The sequence below is a fragment of the Gallus gallus genome, chromosome 5 (genome assembly GCF_016699485.2).
Source record: "Gallus gallus isolate bGalGal1 chromosome 5, bGalGal1.mat.broiler.GRCg7b, whole genome shotgun sequence".
NCBI classification, from domain to species: domain Eukaryota; kingdom Metazoa; phylum Chordata; class Aves; order Galliformes; family Phasianidae; genus Gallus; species Gallus gallus.
In genome coordinates, this window is record NC_052536.1 from 49,423,154 (window position 1) to 49,435,496 (window position 12,343).

General features: G+C 38.9%; 1 protein-coding gene across 10 annotated transcripts in view; it reads right to left on the reverse strand.

Annotated features, from left to right (window-relative positions):
* The window catches only part of CDC42BPB (CDC42 binding protein kinase beta), an 86,117-nt gene that overhangs the window by 4,747 nt on the left and 69,027 nt on the right, over positions 1-12,343 (reverse strand). For 6 of the 10 annotated variants that reach the window (XM_040701295.2, XM_040701294.2, XM_040701292.2 and 3 more), the window contains 10 exons: positions 11,577-11,713; positions 10,897-11,036; positions 9,267-9,348; positions 7,447-7,663; positions 6,996-7,058; positions 3,821-4,417; positions 989-1,086; positions 793-877; positions 520-640; positions 308-425 (listed from right to left, as the gene is read on the reverse strand). In XM_040701295.2, the coding sequence (XP_040557229.1) occupies positions 308-425; positions 520-640; positions 793-877; positions 989-1,086; positions 3,821-4,417; positions 6,996-7,058; positions 7,447-7,663; positions 9,267-9,348; positions 10,897-11,036; positions 11,577-11,713 (1,658 nt within the window). The remainder of the gene's footprint in view (positions 1-307; positions 426-519; positions 641-792; positions 878-988; positions 1,087-3,820; positions 4,418-6,995; positions 7,059-7,446; positions 7,664-9,266; positions 9,349-10,896; positions 11,037-11,576; positions 11,714-12,343) is intronic. The other 4 variants (XM_040701293.2, XM_040701289.2, XM_040701291.2 and 1 more) reach the window with 1 other exon arrangement.

Genomic DNA, 12,343 nt, shown 5'->3' on the forward strand with positions numbered 1-12,343 from the left:
TTTAAGGCGACAAACAAGAAAAAGGAAGGAGGAGAGACTGATTATTTACATAACTACCAACAAGCTCCCAGCAATTATATCTACTTCTCTCAGTGTCTCCTTCTTAAGGCAGCAAATAGTATTTCCGTGCAGAGGAATTTACAGCCACTGCACATAAATAAGGAAGGTTCACCTTTCTCAAAACATCTAGAAGAAAAATTTGGTACTTAGATAGTATTTGAACCCTACACAGTAAATTTTCATCTTTTCTTATTCCTGAGCAATTGCACGTGCACATACATCTCCCTCCCTTCCAAATGTATTTTACCAGCGGGAGGTCCATGAGAACCTGCATTCCATCTCCTGGTCCCATGTGAGCCACGTGGTTGAAATTCGTTGGGTTAGAAATCATCTTTGACCTCAGCTCCGGATCTCTAAGCATTTCCCTAAAGAAAGCACAGTGATTTTTACCATCAGCATTCCCAATCTCTGCACGTCATCATGTAGAATCAGCTACAAAAGAAAGAACTAAATTCTTACCGCCTCTGCTGTATTCGCTCTTCCTCGGGAACCTTAAATACAAATCTTCTTTTGCTCCTCGTTCGAAGCATTTGCTTTTTGCTATTGTCAGATGTTTCTGGTACACTGAGGACAGCTCCTACTGTAATATCACAATGCAATTTTGTATACTTAGAGTCATTCTGACCCAGAATTATCCAACACAAGTTTCATCTCACATAAAGGTAACATTGCTCAAAATCATCCAGACAGCTTGGTATCATTTTCCCATTTCTCCCCTTCTTCAATACTCACCTGCAAACTTGTTTTTGAAATATATTAGTCTTGGTGGCTCACAGTTAAGGAGGTTCAGCGTGCCATCCATGTTTAATGGTCTGATCTGTTTTGAGGGGGGAGGCAGAAAATTAACTCAGGTTTAGCATACACTGGGAAGGAACATCTCACTTGGAATTAACCCAATTAAGTTCCATATTCAACGAAAAGTACTTACCCTTCGCAGGCCAATAGTCTGGACCCATTCCATAGTGTTAACATCAAATACATCAACACCATATTCACTGTACACTGTTACATATGACGAATTGCAACCTGCATAGATTTAAGAACAAAGAGAAAACCCTCATGTGGCTTCAGAGGTCCGTACCTGATGTATATTTAAGCAAATTTTAGCAGTTACAAGTTCTCTTTCTTACACTACGTATATGCTACATTTTAAAACATCAGCCTTTTTCCCAGGCCCACTGTCAAACAGACACTTTTGCCATAACAGACTTGCTAATGACAGTTGCCAGCATCACAGAAAGATTTACCTCTGACCCTCCCAGTATTTTTAAGCTTTGAATGATGATTTCATGAAATTACAGAACGCCATCTGTAGTTTGCAGATGCATACTGATTTGGCACTTGGTAGGAATCAAGCAACATGCTTGAAGCTCTCTTTTCTACAGATGCAGATTACTTAATTTCCGAAGCAACAAACTACCCATAGATCTGCTGTGTGCAGGGGAAAAGAGGGTCACCATCTGTGAGGTGGGTCATGAAGTCACGATGCAGTTCTTTTCTGAATTTCCTTCCTCTTTTGCTAACAATTATCTAGCTTTAGATATTCACGTATGGGCTGCTTTCATCGGGTTAACATCAAAATGTCACGATGGTTAAGACTCACAATCCATTTTGTCTTTTAAACCTTTTTTAAAAGCATGAAGGGCACCTGCAGACAAGCTTATTTTAGGTCCAACAAAAACCAGAGATCCCTAAAGTTTCATATCAATGTGCTCTTACTCACATAAAATCTGTGTCCTGATGTAAAGAACAGTTACTAGAAATTTATGGCATTTAGTAGAGAAAAGATAGTCTGGGAACTGCTTCAATGAACAAAAGGAGAATAACCCAACAGGACACTCTTTACAAGAACTGAAACAGTGTTTTGGTGCTGGTTTTTGTGCTCAATAAAGAAATCCTTGGATAGCTACCATATATACGTATCCTAGAAGGGACTTAATGGTCAGCTGTTGATTTTATGAGGTCATGGTTGGCTTGGATGTACAAATAAAGGGAGAGCACAGAACACCAGTCAGGAACACTGAGCTCCTGCATGGCCCAGCTTGCAGCCCAGGCAGAGCCTTACCAGATCCAGAGACCTGGCCCTATCTGCGCTGGCCTTGCCCACGCTGCAGCTCCCAGTGCTGAGCAGGCTCTGAGCACATTGCAGCTAACACCCCCATGCTGCCTAAGCCCCTTCAGCTCATATCCAACACACTCAACTGGCTGCCCAAAAGAATGGAGCAGCCTGTGCTTACACTGACCTTGGAGTCTCCTATAACCCATATTATCCATCAAATCCTAAAACGTCCTTTGCTACAGCAGAAGCTACCATGGGGAAAGAACTATTTTCACTTTGATGGTGTCCTGATGGGACAGTTCATAAGGAATAAAACACCAGCCACCATCACATCAGGTCTGGGAAGGAAGACAAGGCTGATGCAAAGGGAAGTAATCCAGTTTCCTTTGTCTACTATTGTAAAAAAAATAAAACAAACTGCACATGCTAGAGAGCTATAAAATAGTTTACAGTAAGACCAGCTTCTAATAATAACAGACAGAACAATCAACTAGCACATCTAGTCGGCTGAAATACAAAGAACTGTAAAGCTGATAAAGGAAAAGGAAACATTAGCTTTGGCTAATGGTGCTTTAAAGTAAATTTGCAACAACATTGTTTCATTGGACCTTTTCCTCAGACTTCTGTACAGAACTAGGTCAGAGTAAAGCAAGCAAACAATCTCAGTTTGAGACAATTAAAATTAAACAAACTGCCATTAGGGTCTGGCCTGATCAAACCAATGAGCACCTACCTGCTCTGCGTACTGTTTAAACAAAAAAGATATTTCTTGCCTTCAGTCTTTATTTGCCAAACTTTAATTGCCATTTGAGCTCCAAATAGCAATCTGAGTTTTATCATGAGCTGCCTCTGACTACTGAAAAATGTTTCGTGTGTGCTGCTCTCCTAACTAGCTGAGAAACCAGGGCTCCTGAAAGGGACAGAGCAAATGAAAAGATATCCTTCACCAGTCTCTATTCTTTTTGGAACTTCTCTCCTTCAAAATACAACAAAAAGGAGAAAACTGCAACCAGCTGCCCCAAGCAATATTTCTACCTATTTTGTTACCCTCATAAACCTTCAGAGTCGCAGTTACATTTAGTCTCCAACTTCCTATCGTGCTTTGAACACAGGACACAGAAGATAACCCAAAGACAAGAGAACCAATTTAGGTTCTCTAGAGGAGCTAGCATGTATTGAAATCCTTTAGTACTCTTGGTCACGTTGCTTTTGAACCTGGCCAGACCAAACATATGCAGAATTTCACAGAACCAAAATTCCTGTACTGCCCTGCATCCAGGACTACTCTGTACAAGACATTTTGCATTCACCATCCCTGACTGTGTTTAAAAACCATTTGGATGTGGCGCTCAGGGACATGATTCAGCAGAGGGTTGTTAGAGTAGTATGGTTAGGTTGTGGTTGGACTTGATGATCTTTAAGGTCTTTTCCAACCTGAGCAATTCTATGATTCTATGATTCCACTGTTAGTTATTCTGCATCCTGGAGCAAAACAAAGCTTTTTTTCTTGCAGCTTCCAGGATCTCAGCCCATGAGATTGTGAAGTCCAAAACTACTGTCAGGATATGCATCCTGTTAACTCATCAAAACTTAAACTGTAGGCACTGAAAGACAAACCGAAGCAAAATAGAATACATGCTGATTATTTTTAGACAAGTAAAGCAGCAACAGGGATATGGCAACAGAAAAACATATACATACTACAGGCAACAGGAGTTGCAGGCCACATTAGTTCCTGCATGCGTGACCTTCGACCTTGCGAATCGACGTATACTCCCATATGGCTGAAGCAAAGCAGGTACTCCTCATTACTGAGCTCCACAGCACAAAGGGCATCAAAAGACTGCTGTGAGAGGAACATAAGTGAGGGGTCATTAGGATTTACCAGGTTTATAGATTGTCCATCTCCCTGGATGGTCAACAGAGAGAACCCAGACTGGTAGCCAACACAGAGCTTGTCCTTGAACACTGTCATCCACTGAACAGTTCCTGGAGCCTGAATTTCACTGAATTTTTTGTGGAAAGGTTTAGTTCTGTGAATTTCATAGCAAAAAACCTGCCGTTTAACAGCTACAAACAAACAAGTCGCAGAACTCTTCTTTAGCGTTCCAGTTGTAATCAATTGGCAGCCTTTAGTTTCTGCAAGCTTAATGTCAAAGCTTCCTTCTGATCCGTCCAGAGTGGCCCAGGGGAAAAGATGAACGTGATGGTTCCGGCCACAGATGAGGATGATGATTTTCTCTTTGGGAGCAAGCTCGATCTGGTACACCTTCTTACAGTCAGCAGCGCGGACAATCACTGCAAAGGAAACAAGAGCTGCCGTAAGTTAAACAACAAACCTGTAAGGCCTGGAAACACTGCAGAATTATATACTGATGGCCAAAAATAGATCTAAACACAGACACGTACCAAATAACAAAGAACACTTATTATATGTTAGATGCTCTGTTATTAATTCTCAGAACAATGAAACAAAGCATTCTTGTAATTCTTTTTATTGAGATAAAGTTTCATTGCATTGCAGAATAACGTTGCTTAACCTTTAGGGTAAATTCAGAAAAAAAACCCCAAAACTAATATCCGTATTACTTATTCACTGTAACACCATGTACCTTCTGAAACTGGCCACACATTCAGGAAAAACATCAGTATTTTGAGCAAACTATGGAGTAAGACTGAATTACCAGAACACAAAGAGAAGAAATGTAAAGTATTTAATGCTAGGAACTGAGGATACAGAATGCTGTTAGTGTTGGCAAATACCTTATCTGAATACAAGAGCCCTACAGCCAGTGGACATTTAATATCTACAGGGAAAGGCAAAAGTGTTGTGAATGCTGGGTAAAGGGGAAGTAGGAATTGGCTTAAATTAGAGCAGGAAAGGTTTAGTATACACATTAGGAAAAGCTATCTCACACTACAGACTATTTAGGTTACCTACAGAAACTGGGGAGACTTCACTGTTTGAAGATCTCAATATTGAGCAAGCAGCAGCTAACAGCCTTATGTACAACTTGTTCTGGCAAGGACCTTCCATATAAGCAGCTGTCAGTTTATTTACACTGACAATTACAAGTGCCATAAAATGACAGAGATTACTATGTATGAAGATGTCATTACACACAGGAACTGGCCGCAGAAGACTCATGGAAAACATCTTTTAACTTAAAACCAAAACTGATGATTTGTTTTCACATTTATACAAGGCACTGTGATGTGGTTATTGTTTCTGTAAGAAATGACCTTTCAAATGAAATGCATTCTTCTGTGCAAGAAGCTATCCTGGCATCTCTGGAATTACTCGCATCTTAAGTTATGTTTATATCTAAGTACTTACAGAATGGTGACCACTGGAATTTTACTGAAAGGAATGGCATTCATTACCGTGAAAAAGAATTTCAAATATCTGATGTCTTCACGTACAAAGTAGTTTCTCCTAGAATTGGGGAATGGCCTATTCTAAACAAGAGGAAGCAGTAACACTTTGCTTTTTGCCTCAAAAACAATCCTACCAGGTAGCCAAGGATGTTAAATTCTTATCCCAGAAAAAGTAAGGATTTAGAATATCATCTGAATGTAGAGTGCTTCATCAGTTACAAGCAAGCATGGTTTTCACAAGGTACGTTTGGCTGCTTCTGAAGTCAAAGAGAAAGAAATAACTAACGTTTCCAATGGCAATTTGGAACAGGATATATAGCAGTAGATTCTTTTGTTTTTAAATTTTCACTGCTTGCTAGAAATATAAATTTTATGAATTCAGTTTGACTCCAATAGTTTATTTTATACTGCACTAAAATATCATGGAGTATCAGATTTTAAGAAACTGCACTGCAAAATTAAACAGACTTTTTTTTACTTACCCACATTTAAAATTATATGTTATATGGTTTGGCCCCTAACCATCCTCGTTCTCATCTGCTAGTAAGCCTTTTGGCCTCTATGCTTTCTCTACTATACCAAGACATGTCTGCCTCACTTATCTGTGTGTGTGCCCTGGATATAAGCCTAAAGGGAAAAATGCTTCCTTTATTTCTTATCTGTGATGACAGATAGTTCAGTGTTAGAGAGGTATGTCTGTGCTGACCAGTGACTAAGCAGCATTCACTTTACTGAGACACTGGAAACCTATTCTGGATGAATTTCTGGAATGGACATGGCAAGTCATGGGAAAGAACAGGCTAAAGAAGTCCCACTTTTCTCAAAGAAGAGGGTAGAGTGTTTTAAAAATGGGAAGGAAAAGAGCAGGTTTGGAAGGAAGCATTAGGTCATGGAGGTAAAGAGATAATGGAAAGGCAGGCAAGTCATTTACTTTGGTCATCATCAGTTACATAATGTGAGGGGTTGTCAAATTTCTACCAGCTGTAAGAAACAGAAAACTGTACACAATGGCTTTAAGGGCCAAAGTCTTATAAACACTTTTTTGTTGCTTGCACTAGCTGCCCAATTTCTAATTAGTGTCAGTTTAAGTCCTCTGATGGTGCACGTTACACAAGTTTCCATGCCAAATTTCTCTCACTTAGTTCAAATTCTATTTAATAAGAGCCTGATAATTCACTGTGCATCAACTGCTGCTATGCGTGCTCTGACTACTGAAGTGTTTTGCTGTCTACCGTGGGAACACAGTTAAGGTGAGAATGTGTCAGAATATGCCCAGTAACCTGTCCCTTTAATTTCAGCCAGTCAACTGAATATAATGATAATGAACAAATTAGTGTTTATATCTCACATTCATTTTTCATTCTCGTCAATTAAGTGAGTGCTTTTGATACTTACTGTACTTGAAGGGCTGTTGTGTAACCTACATTAAAACAGCACTGAAAGTTATGGAGCTCACTGTTCTGTATATAATTACTGCATTCATTATGGCCTAACTTACCGTCACGGGTCACTTCTATCACATACAGTCCTTCTTCTGAACCAATTGCTATTCTATCTCGATCTAAACCAGGAAGGAAAAAAAAAGGGCTATCAGTATACCTATATTTCATCATATCTTTAAAAGAGACTGTTTTCTTTGAACAGCTGGAAACATTTCTGGACAAAGATTTTCAACAGTAAATCAATTTTGCTTTAGTTTATGTAGCTTGTCAAAAGCACGCTGTATAATGTATATATGCTGTACTGCTAAAACAATCTGCTTAGCAACCACTATTTACCACAAGATGATGGAGAAATCCGAATAACCAGGGTAAGATTGGTACTTTTCCCCATACCTTCCTACTGAGATATTCATCTGAGGAATTCAAAGCATCAGCATTCTTATTACAGAAGCCCACCTAAAAGCTTCAGCAACTCTCACACTCTTATAAAAGCTAAACCAAACATACCTACAATAGCAGCAGCTAAACTCGCTTTAATAAGAGGCAGTGTACTGTCATAGGCTTCCTGTGGAATATGCACGACCTGGTTTTTCAGTCTGTTTTTGTGCAGGATAGACTGCAACCCTTCTAGAATTCCAACCCACTTTCTCTTCTCATTCTCATTTTCTGTCAGGATCAGCAGAGAACAAGACTTTGAAGGCAAACCTAAGAGAGAAGCTGTCACCTTTTAACAGACAGAGAAAACAAAATTAGCAACAGTAATGAGTCCTTTCTGCCACTATTTCATACTCCATAAATGAGCTGATTACTTTGTCAGTACTACTCTGACTTACGAAGTGACTACTTTGTCAGTATTATATGCTTCCCAGAACCGTGAACATCAAATGCCATAACACACCTAACTGGTATGCAACGCACCACATACCTAATATGGCCACAGCACTTCGAAAAAATGCACAAGCTTCAGCAGTTTTGTTTAAAAACACTCAGTCTTGCTTAATCATTCTGAATCCTAAAATATGGGCAAGGAATCCTACATTCCTTTCCCACATGAATCAGTGCGTGCAAGCAAAAGGCTCCCTCCTGCTCTGAAATGGAATTTTAGATGCACGCAATAATTTGTCCCAAGTACTTTCCCCCATCAATTTCTAATGACTTACTGATAATGAAACGTGCTTTCAGAATCAGAGGCATTTTAAACCCATTTTAAACCTTACCGAAGGACTCCACTAGAGATGCTATTATGATACTGGATGAGGTCATTTAGACTTCAATGTCTGGATGCTACAACAGGCTAACACCTGGTTTACAAAACAGTTACCAAGGAGAAATGGTTGGAGTTTGAGCATTTCTTTCTCAATTTCATGGGGAGTCAGAGGTGGCAATATTTTGGAGTTTAGCATCATTTGGTGTTGCTTTCTGGTAACAGACAATCCAAAAGAAATGAAAATCTCCTGGTATGTCACCAATATCATCACGTGTTACGTGAAATAACACACAAAAGAAAGACACCATATTCTATACAAATGATGTAAAGTAACCACCTTAACTGTTTTGTATAGGCTATTCTATGACATTATGACAGCAACATGCAGATCTAGGAGATGATGTTCAGGGTGTATCAAATGAAGCTACAAAAACTGCCTCTCTTACAGGAGAGGGTGTTTGCAGTGAGGGTGGTGAGGCACTGGAATAGGTTGCCTAGTGTTGTGGCTGATGCCCCAACCCTGAAGACTTCCAAGGCAAGGCTGGGTCAGGCCCTGGGCAACCTGATCTAGCTGTGTATGTCCTTGTTTACTGCAGGGGAGTTGGACTAGATAGTCTTTAAAGGTCCCGTCCAACTTTACAGATTCTATGATTCTGTATCACTGGCTTCCAGCTACAGGGACTCCCTTTTAGAAGAACTAAGAAAAAAAAGGTGGACCAGCATCTTTTCTGGTACCTGTCAAAAGGATATCTAAAGAGATACCCTCACAAACCAGAGTTTTAGTTAATTCATCAAATTTCTTTAATGTAGGGGATAAGCTGATTGAATGAATTACATAAAAAAAATAAAAATAAAAATAATAACAATAAAAAAGGCAACTTCATGTGCAAGGAAGCACCAAAAGAAAGAGAACTTCATTCTTTCTAATTCAGTAGGAGGAATATCATATTGGTTTTATACATGTTTCAGCACATTTCTATACTTTTTATACTTTTGCTTTGAGGGAAATCAGAATTTGCATAGCTTAATAAACATTAAGTGTGGATGACATACTTCACTATAAAAATAGAATACCAGTGTTCAATTGCTACTGTCTTTAACAGTAAATTGATAGCCGTACCCTGAATATACAAGGGATGTCTTTACGAGTTGCATGTATTACATCTGGTGCTAGGACAGAGCTCACAGAAAAATCTTCATCTCTAGTAAAAAAAGAGAACAAGAGAATCACATACATGTGCACACAAACGTATTCAGCAAAATCTAACTGATATCACACTGTTTTCAATAGGCTGCAATCTCTTAACACTGCACAGAGGTCACAACTGGGATCACTCATTTGTTATGCTATAACTGCCCTTGACCTAAACAACTCACAAGCTTTAGTTATGGTTCTACAGCGTTTGTACATGTAACTAAGTACACCTGAAGTTAAGTGGGCTGGCTTAGTGTAGTTTTGTTTTACCAGCCACACCTATTCTACAATTAGCAGCAAGAATATTGCTCTTCCAGCCCAGCAGACACATTAGAAATGAATAATTCATACCTCAATGTGTAGCAAGAGAGGGGCCTTTGGAAAAAAAGAAAAATCATATAAAAAGCTCTTGGCAACATAATTATAGTTTGTGGGATTCAAATAAGGGTTTTTAAAACAGCTAGATTTTATTCTCTATTACAGTAAAATAAACAGACATCGGAACAACTTTTGCATTTCAGAACGCTCCACCCCAGAGGGCTTGTCCACACAAGCCTTTTTAAACTGCATTTTGACCAAGTTGATCATCATAATTGCCAATTTTAGTGTAAAGATGACACTAATGCCACTAAACTTGCCCATGCTAGAATTCACAGCTGTGGTAGTTAGCGTCTATTAAAACATCTAAGAGTCTTCAGAAGACAGATTCAAAGAGGCAGCTACAATAAACAGATAAAGCATACTACAGTCAGTGTAATATCTGGCTGAGTTGCTTCAAGCAATGTACTGATGAGAATGCTGCTATTTTGAATAGATCTGCACTTCTGCTGCCAGCATGTCACAGAACTGACATTGATGATACTCAGAGAATAAATGTGAGAGCAGAGCTGCAGTACCGATGCAATCCCACGGTACTACTGTCTGCGAAATATATAAATCAAGATGCTTGGGAATGCAAACTTTATATTCAACAGAGTGTATTGTAACATTGTAAGTTACTACACTTGATATTCCCATAAATTAAAATTGTAAAACAACTTTGTTACTCTGATGAATGCAAGTCTCAGAACTTTCGCATGCAGTGCTCAGCGTTAAAATGGCTCATCATGAAAAAATGACTCTTGTGAGAAGGCAGAGTCAGAGGCATTTGCATGGTCAATTAGCTGATGCTTATCTGAAGGCTGCTTCAGTCTTCTTAACTTTCCTAAAATTACTGACTATGTGACAATCTGACTCACTGTTTAGGTAGGAATGCAGCAGAAGAACCCATCCACCAAGTACATTTGTTTTCTGTTTGGGCATATGGAATTCTAGGAAGAAGCATGCTAATACTCTGATACTTGTGCCTTCTCAGAAGTCACTCAAGTGACTTACTGTTACGGAGCCTCTTCTTTCAGTCTAAATTTAGCTGGCGTCTATACTCAGAAAATAAAGTCTTCTTCAAAGCAGACTTTTTATGATCCAAAAGTTTCTTGCATACCACATATAAGTACTCTTGTCAGGGAAAATTAAAAATAAAAATAAAGGATTTCTCCACTGTCATAGTAACACAAACCTGAGATCCAAGACTTGACTTGCAACAACTCCAGGCTGGGTGGATTTTCCTTCAGGCACATCATATAAGAAGAGTTTACAGTCACAGACAACAGCATAGGCTCTCTGCCACCCTTTCTTGACTCCTGTAGGCTTTGGAACCTGCATAGAAGTAACTAATTGTTTATTAAATGTATGCACATGCAGCAGACACAGAAAGCAGGGACATTTAGATAAACTATAATCAATGGATTACAACACATTTTACTTGCTCTTTAAAATGGAGTGAAAATCACATAACTGAGCAAACATTTCTCCTTCCTTAAGTTCTTATATTCTCTGTTACAGTATAATAAGTATATTAAGTAGCTTTAGGACAAACAGTGTGGTCTGTTTAATACACAAATGCCGAAGTGGTCAGGCAGTTTACACTTATATTATGTTTGCATCAACTATGACAGGAATTCTTCCTTAAAGGAATGTGTTGGATTTTTTTTCCCTCCCTTAGCACCTATTAAAGTTTTAGCTACTAACCTTTAGCTCTTGTAGTAAAACCAACCCTTTCTTCTACATCTAAAGCAACTAATGTTAAATAAATTATACAGATGTCACCTAAAGTCTTATGGCTTTAGCACAATTTAGCTGCATAGTTGTAAGTAAAGTGTGCTGCTGTTCTCTTGTTAAAGAACAAATGACTATTACCTTGACATAACCTTTATAGGCAGTTCCTATTCCTCTTTGTACATCCACACCAAGAGGCCTTTTGGCTTGTTCAGGTGGTATAGGGCAGACCTGAGGTGCGCTGTCCTTGCAGGAAACATGGCATGCAAATGAACACACTAAGTACAAAAGAGAAAATCCACAGTGAAACATGTGTATGAGTCAACCATAACAGGAGGTTAATGCAGTCTACCCTTACAAGCAAGAAATGGATTTAACTACACTGAAATTGCCAGTCAAACATAACGAGAGTCCACCACGCTGAAGGAGCGAGCACACTTAGATACTGTACAAGACTCTCCAAAGTGCTTTTATTTTTCTTTTTAAACCTATTATTTCCATAAAAGCCAGGAAGTGGCTTCACATTTCAATGCTGCTTATAAAAGCATTTTCCAGAAGGAAAGGGATTTGGTCAGCTCTGGTGCTGCTAAGCAGCAACCAACTCAACTGCAGAAAGGAATGCGTATTAAAAAGGAAGAATAGAAATTATTGGGTAGGAAACAAGATAATAGGCATTCAATTTGATGTTAGTATGCAAGAGAGAGTCTAAAGTTACAAAAATAAGGTAAAACTAAGCCTCCAAAAAATAGAAAGGGTTAAAGCAATAAACACAGGCAATAGACTTGAAGGTATAACAAAGCAGAAACCAGGGGACAATGGCTGAAATTCTGTATGATGAGAAAAGGGCATAAATATATTTCAGAGCTAAAGGAGCAAACATACACTATACTGATCGCTACATTCTTTCT